We start from the raw sequence: 13,746 nt of genomic DNA, 5'->3' as shown, positions 1-13,746 counted from the left end.
GGGTGGGTGGTAAGCCCTAATGGCAGGCGAGAGGCCCCTGGAGCCTTTGGATCAGCACCATGCTTTCATTTTATCCCTTTCCAAAACGGGTGAGGGGCTCATCTCGACCTTTTATCAGGGTGCAGGCCACTGACATGTGGCGTGCTAGGGTTTAGCTATACGAACTGGATCCCTTCCAAATTCCAATAAACGGAGTCCATTAATCAATGAATTCGGATCGTTGAAATTTGATCCAATGACTATAAACAGGGGGTTCCTCTAAAAGTTATAATAATTGTAGTTATTTGATTAAATTTCAACGGTCTAGATTCATTAATTAGTGAGCTTAATTTCCTTGAATCCGGAAGGGATCCGGTTCTGTCGAAGGCCACCAACCAAAATTTATTCTCCAATAAAGCATGATAAGGTCATTTCATATATACAATATAAAATGCGTGAATAAATGAAACATTTTACAAAATAATTTGAATAGCAATAGTATGTTCTGAGTTGAGAATTTAATAAAGCTGATTAAAATAATATGTTTTCATATTTGCACTTAAATTCGACGACTTTTCTTATAATTCAGATAAATTAATTTGAATGTCATTGGTTTCAAATAAAATAGCAACTGCCTAACATTATATGCGCAATTGTGCCTTCTAATGACTTAGTTTAAGTTCTACAAGGGTGCATCTATATGATAATGTTATTAGTGCTTCTGTCCTCGTGCAATCAATTAATTTTTAGTTAGATTGTGTTGGACTATATGAGAATCTTTGTGGTCCAACGTACGTGTCAATAATGTGTGGTTGGGGTGGATTATCAACCATAAGACAACCCAACTTTTGGCTTTATTGGTTGTGTTTGAACATTATCACTTGCTTTTTTAATTTTTTTTGGTGTTGCCGTTTTTGAATTCAAGCTAATTCTGGCCCGACGATGTCCCATCCATTCCAAACAAGTTGAAGAATATATAAACATCTATTCTATGCCCTATCTATCAATCAAGTAAGAGAAATGCTAAAGTTACTATTTCAGAAGTGAAATTCTTTATTAATTCTCAGTCACTTCATAGTTTAACGTTAATTTCTACTGTTACAAAATATTATGTCAAAAACATAAAGTGAGATAATTTTTGTAAAATCTCACTTTTAAGAAGGTCCATTCTTTCAAGCACGAAAATCTAATGCTATATTGAAGACTTATTTATATGTATATACACAAAATGATAATAAAAATGTTCACTTAGTCACTTATCTCATTCATCAAAATTAACAAACGTCACATATGCATCAAACTTTTATCTCGGTTAAAAAAGGTCCAAACTCTTATAAAATAGACCACATGAAAACCCTATTTCCCTCTACAAAAGAGTAGTTTAAATTAGTTAATTTCCTCTCAGTATACACCGCAATATCCTCGATCAGTTCACACCAATGGATTTACCAGTGGAGCTTTCTGCCAATAAGGCAACCATGTGAACAGTGAATTGCATCAGAGAGGCATGTGCATGATCACGTCCTCTCCTACCCCAGCAATATGCAGGCATTGGTCGAGGGAGGCGGCTGGTGGCAGCATTTCCACTTGCTCTTGGTGGTCGTATATATACACTGATCACTGATTGATCACTTATCGGGTCCACAATGGTTATGAACAGCACAGCAGAATTAAAAGCTGCACATATATTTCATTTTTCTTCGTCTTTTAAAAAAAAAAAAAAAAAAAAAAAAAAAACTGCATTTGTCTGTTTTTTGGCAGAATACATCGAGGACTGCGTGTGAGAAGAAGATGATGACATGAAGGCCTTTTCTGAATTTGTTTCTTTGCCGAACTCAAATCATCTTTTTCTTTTAGATAGGAAGACTGGCGATATAAATCAAAGACAGTTTAGATGTTTATGGCACACTGCTACTAGTACAACGGCACCGAGTCTTAGTTTCGATTTATAAGGACGATCGAGAGTTTCATACCTAATTATATTTAGTCCTAGTTTAAGCCCCACGCTCAATAGAATAAAGAATAATAGTATTAGTCAAGATCCATTAAGTGGAATATAATCTTTTTGTCATACACTTACTATCTGTCAACTTGCATCTTACCTCACACACAACAGTAGGCGTGAAATTTTATCAAAATAATCTCAGTGGTATTCAAAGTGGAATCACTTGAATTAGCCAAAATTTTCAATTCTATTATATTATGAGATTCTTGTTTCTACCACACCCCTTAATGTGGAACCACTACATTGTGGACCACACATGTAGCTAGTTTCACATCGATTTTTTATGGACGAAAGCAAAACAAAGCATTAAAAATGGTAATCTAGGCAAGCCAAGGTAAAGATCCAGCTGGCTCAATTGATCAATCAATTCGCTCTAATACTATATAAGTCAAGATTTCATATACTCGGCCATCGTCCCCTACTAACCCTACTGATATTGTCGTTCAATTTGCATCTAATGACCTGCACAACACAACAAGTGAGAGATTTATCACAAAAGGTTTCGATGATCTCAGACGTAAGTGGAACTATTTAATATGAGTCACATTTAGGTTTATCAATTTTTTTTTTTTGTTGTCAGTAGGTTTTCAATTCTTCAATATGTGGTTCTTGTATTGTTCAAACAACTACTAGTCCTATGGTCTAGTAATTATCTTCTTCATCTACAAATGGAAAGTTTCATGTTCGACTCATTTAAACGAGTTTGATACTTAATTATATGATGTTAGTAGTGTACAAGTCCCACATTCGTTTGAATACCGTTGTATCACACAACTGTTAACTAAAAACAAAACAAAAAATAATTGTGGGAGCTTTGGGCCACAAAGAAATAATCAGGAAATCAACCCATTTGCGCTTTTTCTTGCACTTCTCTTTAGCCCAATACTCAACAACTATCAAATTTGAGCCCAATACTCACAAATACGATAGACTTAGTACCACCTCCTTTTAAAGAAAAATGCACGACTTCATACATGGCCACAAAACATTGGATTTGGTGTCCAAGAACTCTCAACTCCCCCGAAAAAGATGAAAAAGATAGAGGGGGTAAGAGTATTCAAATGACGGGGAGTCCAGAGAATGAGTGACATGTCGTAATTGCACTATTTTAAGTCTTTCTAATTATGTAACATACTTGAGTGCAACTACACTCGTTAGATTACAATGTGCTTCTCATGCATCTAAGTCAAAATTTCTTTGGGAAATTTAAATTAATTTAAAGTAGAATAGTGTTTGTATTAAAAAAAAAAAAAGATAAAAATGAAGTTTAAGAAAGAAACTAATAAAGCGAGGATTAGACACGACAACCAACTACGGACAACATCATAATATGCATAATTGGACAACAATAAGCAATGTTCTAAAAGACGCTAGGCTTTAGTCGGGCGGCGGGCTGGGACCTAGCGCCTAAGTGGCTAGGTAGACGTCTAGGCGGATGAGATGGATTTAAGTAAATCTATTGTATTTCGTGTAAATAAGTGTGTGTTTATACTTAAAATACATATATAATTTCATCGTAAACTAGAAAATAGAATGACATATATATATATATTATGAAGTATTGGAACATATGAAAACATAGGGAGCAAACATATAATGTGTGTTTATTTAAGTGTTCAATAAGTCTCTTACAATTTATTGGAAACAATAAAATGCAAAAAGAAAGTTATCAAATTTCTATCTAAGTGAGTTGCAACCTAGACAAGTATGTAGGTGGGTCAGGGTGGGCTGGGTGAGTGCCTAGGCAGTCAAGGCGGTCGTCTCAGCACGTCTATGGCTCTTTCTTGATTTTTAAACGTCTAGGCATTAATCGAAGCGGTGGCCTAGGCGGGGACTTTTAGAACAGTGACAATAACGAAACTACAAGGCCAAACCAGAAAATTAAAAATATTAATACATCGAAGATCCCTCACATAATAATCTTCACGTACAGCTATTTCACCGTCTCTAGTCTTCATCTTCTTCTTTCTGCATTGGCGCGTTCCTCATCTACTCCTCCAAACCAGAATTACACACAAACCCGAGGAGTTTGGGAAAACCTTAATCTTAAATCAATCGCACACCCCCGTCATCAAAACGCATCACTTCGTCCAACTTCCAACTGCTATCATGTTCCCTCTGTTTTTATGTATTTAATTCCTTTTTATAAGCTAATTTAGTCATGCTCTCGCTGAATTTCTCAACCTTTTTGCATATCATTTTTTTATTCGTAGTGGATAGATTGGATGTATATTCATATGTTATTGTTATTGATTTGGGTTTTTCTTTTGCGCCAAAAGACGGAAACTTTTGCAGAAATTGTATGAACTGCTTTACATTGCGGTTTCAGATTAATTAAGGGATCTCATTCTATTGTTGGTATTGAATTTGATTTTTCAAGATTCCCAGGAAAAATAATCATAAGAAATGAAGGTTCCTGTATAAAAAGTTTGATTTGGAGAAAGGATGCAGCTTTCAGTTTTAAGATGATGTGAACACTTAAATGCGATTACTGAATAATTTGAGTGAGATTAAATCTGAAATGTGCGTTACGATTGAAGCGTGATGTCTCGTGGTTGATATTTTCAATTATGGCTGCTGTGGCACCGGAAGGATCCCAATTTGATGCTCGTCAGTATGATGCTAAAAGGAGTGAGTTATAGGCTTCCTTCCCCCCTCTCTCGTACTCTTCTTTGATTCCTATATTCGGTGTTTTCACACGGCACATATTTTGTGTTGCCAATGATAAAGATTTATTCTTGTTTTGTTGAATTGATGGGGCCAGACTTGGAGGTGACTGGCAAGAGTTTTTCACATCGTATGATGAGGTTCATGATAGCTTTGGCGCTATGGGATTGCAGGCGAACCTTCTTCGAGGCATCTATGTATATGGTAAATCAAACAACGCTACATTAGTTTTCTTCGGAAATTAAGAGTTTCCGAGTACGGTACTTTTCAAAACCTGTTGGGAAATTTTTGGCTAGACTTGACTGATCAGGTGATATTAGTTTTTCAGCGTGTTAGGGAGATACAAGTTTATAACTCCATTTTGCATCAATTGAGATTGTCGCTATGTGTGTAATTGTACGAGTATTTTTTTTATATGGAAAATGAAGAGTTGGTCTAATATTTTAGGTTGTGACTTGTAAGATTGTTTACGCGAGAAGTGAATGGTGTTACCTTTGCTTGAAGTAAAATGCTACACCATTTACCACTGCCTCTTCTCTATTTACACACACACATATTCATATGCTTGTTGTTGGTACGTGTATACTACGAATGCAAGTCATCCTTGTAGTAGAATGGAAAGCTCATAGATGGTCCAAACTTTTTCTTAAGGTTTTGAGAACCCCTCTGCAATTCAGCAAGGGGGAATTGTTCCTTTCTGCAAGGGACTTGATGTGATTCAACAGGCACAACTGGAACTGGAAAAACAGCGACACTCTGCTCTGGGACTTTGCAGCAGCTTGATTATGGCTTACTTGATTGCCAGACATTAGTTCTTGCACCCACACGCGAACTTGCTCAACAGATTGAAAAGGTTATGAGAGCACTGGGTGACTATCTAGGTGTCAAGGTTCATGCTTGGGTTGGTGGGACCAGTGTTCGTGAAGATCAACGCATTCTCTCCAGTGGGGTCCATGTCGTTGTTGGCGCTCCTGGTCGTGTATTTGACATGCTACGAAGGCAGTCTCTTCGTCCTGCTTACATTAAGATGTTTGTGTTAGATGAAGCAGATGAAATGCTTTCACGAGGTTTCAAGGATGTGGTCCTTAGTTTCTTTTTCATTTGTATTCTCTGTTTCTTCTGTGTGCCGATACTTCTTGCTACAAAAAATGAGTTTGGTGATTTTTCAATATTAAATTTACGTTTAGTTTGCGTGCTATTTTGGTTAAGTGGTGATTGTACTAACAATCCCATTTCATGTTTTCAGATCTATGACATTTTCCAGCGGCTACCACCGAAAATCCAGGTGGGGGTTTTCTCTGCCACAATGCCACCAGAGGCCCTTGATATCACTAGGAAGTTCTTGAACAAACCTGTAAGGATTTTGGTGAAACGTGACGAGGTATCAAGCAGTTTCATGTCAATGTTGAGAAAGAGGATTGGAAACTGGAGACACTTTGTGATCTTTATCAGACCTTGGCAATTACCCAGAGTGTCATCTTTGTGAACACCAGGCGCAAAGTTGATTGGTTAACAGACAAGACGCGCAGCCGTGATCACACAGTTTCTGCCACCCACGGGGACATGGACCAAAACACAAGAGATATTATCATGAGAGAGTTTCGGTGTGATTCTTCTCGTGTGCTCATAACCACTGATCTCTTGTACTGTGGTATTGACGTCCAGCCGGTCTCCCTTGTGATTAATTACGACCTTCCAACACAAGCGGAGAAACCTCCATCGTATTGGTCGCAGTGGGAGGTTTGGGAGGAAGGGTGTTGCCATCAATTTCGTCACCAAGGACGACGACAGGATGTTGTTTGATATCCAGAAGTTTAATAATGTTATCATTGAGGAGCTGCATGCAAATGTTTCTGATCTGCTCTAAATAAGGTTTTGCATTGGTTTTGGTAAATTGGCTTTGAAATTTCAAAGCCGTATTTATTTTCTTGTAGGTGTAGGGGCGATTCTTTAGCATGGTTTACTTGGAACTGGGGTATTCCCGTTTCAGGTGTGGAAAAAACGACTTGAAAGTTTTTGGTCGAAAGTTTTGTTGCGTGTATGTAAGACGGTTTTGCAGCATTAAACTGTTTTGTCTGGTTCTTGAGATGGAATATTCCGTTGGAGTCATAGAAACTTCTCGACAGATTGATGCAGTTTTGACTTTTGAGATATGTTTGTTTGTGTTGTGAAGGGTGAATAGGAAAGCTGTAACGTAACAGAGACCTTGCCCGACAATGACGAGAGATCTTTATCTGCAACCGGATATATCCTCATGCGTTTACAACGACGAAAATACAGATACTGCTTAAGCAAAATGACCCAAACGCAAAAGGGTTGAACTCGTCAACATAATTAAAGACAAAAGAAGAATAAGGTTCTTTGTTTTTTGGTTGAAGTCATTGTGAAAAAGAAAATTTGGGGATGGATGTGAATTAAAAGGAGGAAAAGAATAAAAGGGAAAAAGTTTTGATGAGGTTCCCTCATAACAAATAATTGTTGACAACTCTTACAACAAATAATGTGGCTATTTGTATAAATGTTTTTAGTGACCACTTTGATGATCGTCTTCCTAGGTGAACTGGGGCCTTGCACTAACAAAATGGTTTACTTCAAACTCATATTACATGAAATATGTGAAAATGGAAAATGGGAATTGAAAGTTTAGGGTCTTAGATACTGTATGTTTACGGATAAATGATGAGTATGATAAGTATTCTAATTTATCCGTATATTACAAACACATGAAATTTTAAATAAAATATGAGCTGTACATTCAAATGTGTAACCGATTATTTGAAGAATCAGGAATGAAATCAAATAAAGAAGGCAACTTGATCCCATACATATTTCTTCCTTCTCTTGCGCATGAATTATTTTATGATTTCATCCATTCTATTATTGTGTGTTTAGCGTTCCTCAAAATTCTGTTTTTGATTAAAAATTAACAACTATTCTATTTGTGTATATTTCCTTGGAAATTACTTCATGTTGAAACATATTCAAATTTGAAATAACTTTTGGATTCATAAAAAGTAGTGTTTTACACATACTCATTTTTACTTTTTACACATTTATGTTAAATTTATTACTTAATTATTTTCAATTCATTCAATCCAACGAGCACAATATATAAATTCATTCGATCAGACGATCACAAATAAGAACAAAATTAGTTTCTTCATAGCATAAAATTGAGTTGTAAGGCACATTTCAAAAAATAAGCCTTTATTCTTTTATGCATAAAATTCATCTTTTTCTTGGTCCACGGATAAAAAATAGAGAGTCTTGATGAAAAATTTTAGGTATTGTTAATTTTTAACGTTAAAGATATTTTTATTCTAAAAAATCTAAAAAGTCACTTGTAGTCCTATTCATTTACAATAATTTTTTATCTTTTTATTAAAAGGGAGTTTTAACAAAAAGTACATGGTACTGTTTACTTTAACAAAAAAACCACATTTTTACACTAAAAAGTAATATTCACTTTACCCTTTATTTTGTTCTTATCATAACTCAAAGTTTTCAAACCTTTTTCATTTATTTTTCTTTATTAAAATTCAAAATTTTCAAAATTTTTCCATTAATTTTTCTTAAAAATAATATTAACAAACATTGTCGTGGACAGACAACATGATTCCCCGCGAAACACGCCATCTGGAATCACTCATAAGGTCAGCTTTTACCCAATAAAAAAGTTTGAAAAAAATGAAATCCAAACAAAACATCTCTCTGTAGTCTTTTCCTCTTACTTTTCTTCTTCCTCTGCCACAATTCCAAACCCATCAAACGGTTGGAAAGCTCCATCTACCACCATGGAAGAAGACTACAGCAGATCAAGGTCTTCGTACGGCGGCGGCGGAGGGAATAATATGCAGGTGGGAAACTACTATGGACGCCCAACGAGGCCGCCACCCACCACTTCCTCCTATGAGCTGAGGAGCTACAGTACTTCATATGCACAAACCCAGATGGCTAATCATAATTATAACTACAATAACAGGGAGATTAAACTGAAAAAAGGGAAAAGCATTTCTGGGTCGTCTTCCAGTTGGGGGATCCTGGCTGATCCGGAGTTGCAGAGGAAGAAGAGGGTTGCGAGCTACAAGATGTATTCTGTGGAGGGGAAGATGAAGGGCTCGTTCAGGAAAAGCTTCAGGTGGCTTAAAGATAAGTACACCCAAGTGCTTTATGGCTGGTGGTGATTAAAAGTGATTAATAAGTGCTTTTTGGTGGGTAATATTTAGCTTTTGTTCTATTTCTAAGTCTTGAATTGAGTTTATGGTTGTGATCATATAAAAAGAAAAAATCATGATTTGGGTTTGGTGCAAGTTAATATACTGAACTGAATCGTAAATTGGATGGTCTTGTTTCTGGTTTTGAATCAATTTGTCACCTTTTATAAATATCCGTATTGTTCTCGTTAAAAGTTATACGCTTTGGACTACTTGTTTGGAGATATTGATATTTCTCACCTTCAAATTGGTTCAGGAGTTTGATTCTCTGTTCTGGTGTGAGGTTTTATGTACCATGTAAATCTGGATGTTCTAATTTTTTCCCTTACCTTTCATATTTAGCCTTTTTGTTGTGTGCTTTACTTTGCGACCTGCAATCTGATAGGTGCTAAAAAATCATTGTTCACTTTCTTGACCAGTGTCGAAAAACGCTTTTTGATAGGGAAAAACGCTTTTGATTTTATTTGGCAGAAAACTTAGAAGTGCTTATGTCTCACATAGTTTGTTAATAATCACAAGTACTTTTAGTATAAGCACTTGTTAGCAGAAGTGTTTTATAGAGAAGCAACTCCAAGGGGCTCTAAGTGTCATCCATGGCTGTTTCAGTGTTTCTAGAGAAAGACGTGACTGCCACGTGAGTGTAATATGAATATGAGGTTATATCTCCGGTTGTATGCAAGATTCTCACCGATATCTATTGCGAATGATTTTTAGCCATTGAGTTGGTTGACTCCTTACAAGACCAAGTATTTTTGTGGTTGAGATCATTTTAGGTGCAAGACCAACCTATGAGGTTTTGGCCTTGGAATTTCTGACAACCCATGTGCATAATGCCATTGCAACTGTTTCCATGATCTCCATTTTCTCTGCGAAAGACTTGTAGCCCGAGTAGTTAAGAATATCATTACACTCGAAATCTCGTGTTTGATTTCTCGTCGCCGGCTTGAATTGATGAAAAGATAAATCATCTCCCTCAATTATATTCAGTGTTTCCTGTTTTTATCTTTTGGAAATGGCTAATACTCCTGCAATTGGAACAACTAGACCATCGGCTGGCATTTATGTACAATGATTCAGTGTGTTGGAGCACCATAGGTTGAAGAAGAAATAATCTAAACTCCGTGGTAGGGCTCCATGAAAATCTTTCAGAAGCGCAAATTTGTTTTGCGGGATTAGATACAGCTCATCGATCCACAAAACAGGATCAAATCGATAGTGTGTGCCGGTCGATCAGCTGGTCTCTGATCACGCAGAACGGGATTCGACGCCTGAATGGCTGAATGCGCCTGTTTTGAACTTGGAACCAAGAGAATGTAATACTTTCACTTGAACAAATCTCAGAGACCCTGACCGTATTTTGCTCCTAATTTTCAATGCCACCCCAAGGAAAAGAAATATTACTATTCATTAGGAACTGTCTAATAAGGTTTTGGAATCAGTTGACTAAATTACTTTGCGTGGGATGCAAGTGCTTTTAGCTAAATATTAATAGGACAGCATAGCGTCTCCTTGCTAAGTCAGAGTACTCAAAATTCCCAGTCAAATTGTCTCAATCATTTGCAGTGCCTGAATATCTCAACATCCGGAAAAGCCAACACTACGGCACAACGGGAAGCGAATTAGCGCCGGTACTTGAAAGCGAAGGAGAGGCAATTTTTTGTATGAAAAATCGGAATCAGGACTCAAAAGAGTTAAAAGCCAGAATTAAAGAGGCTCAGAAGCTGAAGGAAGAGATTGGTCGAGATACAACTGAGCTGAATATAGCTTTAACGAAAAAGACTACGTGTGCAGTCTGCATGAAGTTATTTGACTGCATTTCCTAATTCAATCATCAAATACGATAACGAATTAAGTATGTGATATTTTATTGAAATTTATGTATTAACAGTGTGATAGGAATCGGTTGAAAGAACCAAATAACCATGAATGGAGACTCGAATTCAGTTTGGCCATGGAGAGGGAGGAAATGAATATACTGCACTGTTTCTGCTTCGTTTTGCAAACAAAGTTCATCAAGGAAAACCAATGAAGCCCTTCTTGCCGCGAGAAGAGATCTCTAAACATGTAAGAGTTCTACTTATTAGGTACCAGCGTCAGTATGTAAATGTTTCTTGATTATATAGCCTTTTGAGTTTGTTGGAAATGTGATCATGGATTCTGCAGAAAAAGAATTTCCGGATGGTACATGAAACAAACAGTTTGGCGGAGGAAAAGCAGCTTTTGAAAGAGATTGATGAGAGACCGTAGGAGGTTGTTGGTTCATTTCCACCTTTGGAAAAAATTGTTATCTTCCGCCTTATTTAGATGTAAGATTAAACAAGAAGTTTTAAGTTCTCTTAGAGTTACTCAACTATATGAAGCGTTCTTACCAGTAATAACTTAGTAAATATTCAGCTGAGATAATGAATGTGTTCTTATCGGTAAGAAGTTGTGTAAATATTCAACTCAGATATTGACCGTCTTCTTATATTCAACTCAGATATTGAACGTCTTCTTACCGGTAAGAAGTTGTGCAAATAAAAATTCATGTCATGACTTGTCTTGACACGCTAACCCTCGTATCGTGGCACGCCAAAGCATCGTTTTTGGCATACAATGACATGTCATGGCATGCATTTTGCCAACATTGCGCACTTGGCGTGGCTTGCCTTGACACGGTAACTCTCGTATCGGGGCACGCCAAAACATCACTGTTGGCCACAACATGACAAGCATAGTGAATTGTCGTATGAATGCATGTCAAGACACGCCATGCATTCTCTCTATAAACCCTAATGCTCTGCTTGGTTTCTCAGAAAATTTAGGAAATTGAAACTAAGAATTTGGAGAGGAGAGAAAGAGAGGCTTACATACGTGATCGGCGAGTGACGGAGCCCGTTTATTGGAGAGAATTTGGAGGAGAATTTCGAAAGCCAACAACGTCATTATTTCATGGCTTGTCTTGATACGATAACCCTCACATCGTGGCATGCCAGAACAAGCTGACATTCAATCAACTGATTCTACTTCTGGAATGAAGCAGCTGAGTGTCAATCCTTGCAAACACCATCAAGTCTGAAAGATGTGCAAAAATAATTTGTACGATTGTGGCACGCCAACATTTTGCCAACACTTTGCCACCTATTTTGAAATAACTTAGATGTCGACAATGCATGTTGTGTCAATTGAGACACTTTACCTACTATTTCAGAATATTTTAGATGTCAGCAATGCATGTCATGGCATCCTAATCCCATAATATTCCCATCACATGCCAAGTGCACAAAATGTCAGCAAAATGTATGCCATGACATGTCATCATATGCCAACAATGATGTTTTGGTGTGCCACAATGCAATGGTTAGTGTGTGAAAGTGTGAGAAAAATGCATGTCATAACAAGTCTCGCGAGTTGTCGGCAGAATGCATGACATGACATGTCTTGACACGCTAACCCTAACACTCGCATTGTGGCACACCAACATTTTGCCAACACTTTGCCTACTATTTCGGAGTAATTTAGATGTCGGCAATGCATGTCATGGCATCCTAATCTCATAAATGCATGTCATGACATTCTCATCGCATGCCAAGCACACAAAACGTCGGCAAAGTGTATGCCATGACATGTCATCGCATGCCAACATAGATATTTTGGTGTGCCACAATGCTAGAATTAGAGTGTCAAAGTGTTAGAAAAATGCATGTCAAGCTTGTCTCAACATGCCAAAACATGCTAACATTTGATCAACCGACTCTACTTCTGGATTAAAGCAGTTGAGTGCCAATCCTTGTAGACACCATCAAATTTGAAAGATGTACAAAAATAATTTGTACAAATGTGGCACACAAGCGTTTTGCCAACACTTTACCTACTATTTCGGAATAACTTAGATGTCGGCAATGCTTGTCGTGTCAATTGAGACATCAAAGGTAATGGGATGATGAAGCCATTGCTGATTAGGCTAATGCAAATGCTATTGCCAATTCCAAGGGAACGATTTGGGATTCTTTGAGTTCGAAAAAAGAGTTACAAGAACAAGTCAATGTAACATATAAACATAATTCTAACTCATGAAACAGAGTAAAGTTAAAACTTTGAAATTTGTTTCCTACTGACTTTCTGATTTAATTTCTTTACACAATATTGCAGGTAAGCGGCAAGAAGGTTGATGAAGTAACGAATTCACTATTGGCGGTGCGGCCAAAAGTTAAGAAAGTTGAGAAAGAATTGAAGGCCATTGAAAGAGATATAGAATGCTTGAAGAAGAAATTGACACTGATGGATCAAAGGAAAGATGAGGCGTATAGTACTTTAAAGATTCTCTGTTTAATTAAGAAAATGCAGCAGAGACCAATGCCTGCCTTCTGGAACCAACAAAACAACAGAGAGATCAGCAGAGGTAACACTTACACGAATCCGTTACAATTTTATTTTCGCCTCATACGCATTATTATTCAATTACGTTGTTTTTGTTTGATTATACTCTGATGATCAGAAATAAAGAAATGTGTGTGAAAATCAGCTCCTTACTTTAAAGCTAATAATAATGAGGAGTTCAAACTTGAGATTTCATTCACTAGTTGGAATAGAAAAACATTACATTCCGTTCAAATTTACTTTACATTAATGTGTCAATTCCTTTATAATTTGTTACTTGCGCTATATAACCAAAGGTCTAACATGTTTTGAATTCGACTTGCAACATTAAGCTAAAAAATTTATATGTAAACGTAACGAATCGAATGCGGAACCTCAAGTGGCTACAAGCACTTTACGAATTAAGTAGAATATTTGAGACTTTCATAAAACAGCACCTAATTGTAGGCACTTTCTTGCCATAGCATGGTCTTGTTGAGATTGAACCTCTGGTATGGTATTAGGTGGTGTTACTTGGGACAA

At 36.9% G+C, this 13,746-nt stretch overlaps 1 protein-coding gene and 2 pseudogenes across 1 annotated transcript; all 3 read left to right on the top strand.

Annotated features, from left to right (window-relative positions):
* Nucleotides 1-4,554: 4,554 nt before the first annotated feature.
* LOC137711335 (eukaryotic initiation factor 4A-14-like) lies at nucleotides 4,555-6,685 on the top strand (annotated as a pseudogene).
* A 1,634-nt stretch (nucleotides 6,686-8,319) lies between these two features.
* LOC137708501 (uncharacterized) lies at nucleotides 8,320-9,206 on the top strand. Its single transcript, XM_068447596.2, has one exon. The coding sequence runs from the start codon at nucleotides 8,446-8,448 to the stop codon at nucleotides 8,833-8,835; it is 390 nt and encodes a 129-aa protein (XP_068303697.2). The 5' UTR covers nucleotides 8,320-8,445; the 3' UTR covers nucleotides 8,836-9,206.
* A 671-nt stretch (nucleotides 9,207-9,877) lies between these two features.
* On the top strand, nucleotides 9,878-13,335 carry LOC148691002 (uncharacterized; annotated as a pseudogene).
* The last annotated feature ends 411 nt before the right edge of the window (nucleotides 13,336-13,746 follow it).

Source organism: Pyrus communis, chromosome 15 (genome assembly GCF_041283825.1).
Source record: "Pyrus communis isolate YQ-2024b chromosome 15, ASM4128382v1, whole genome shotgun sequence".
Lineage (NCBI taxonomy): Eukaryota > Viridiplantae > Streptophyta > Magnoliopsida > Rosales > Rosaceae > Pyrus > Pyrus communis.
The sequence above is the reverse complement of the archived record's forward strand: the minus strand, read 5'-3'. Positions and strand labels throughout refer to the sequence as shown.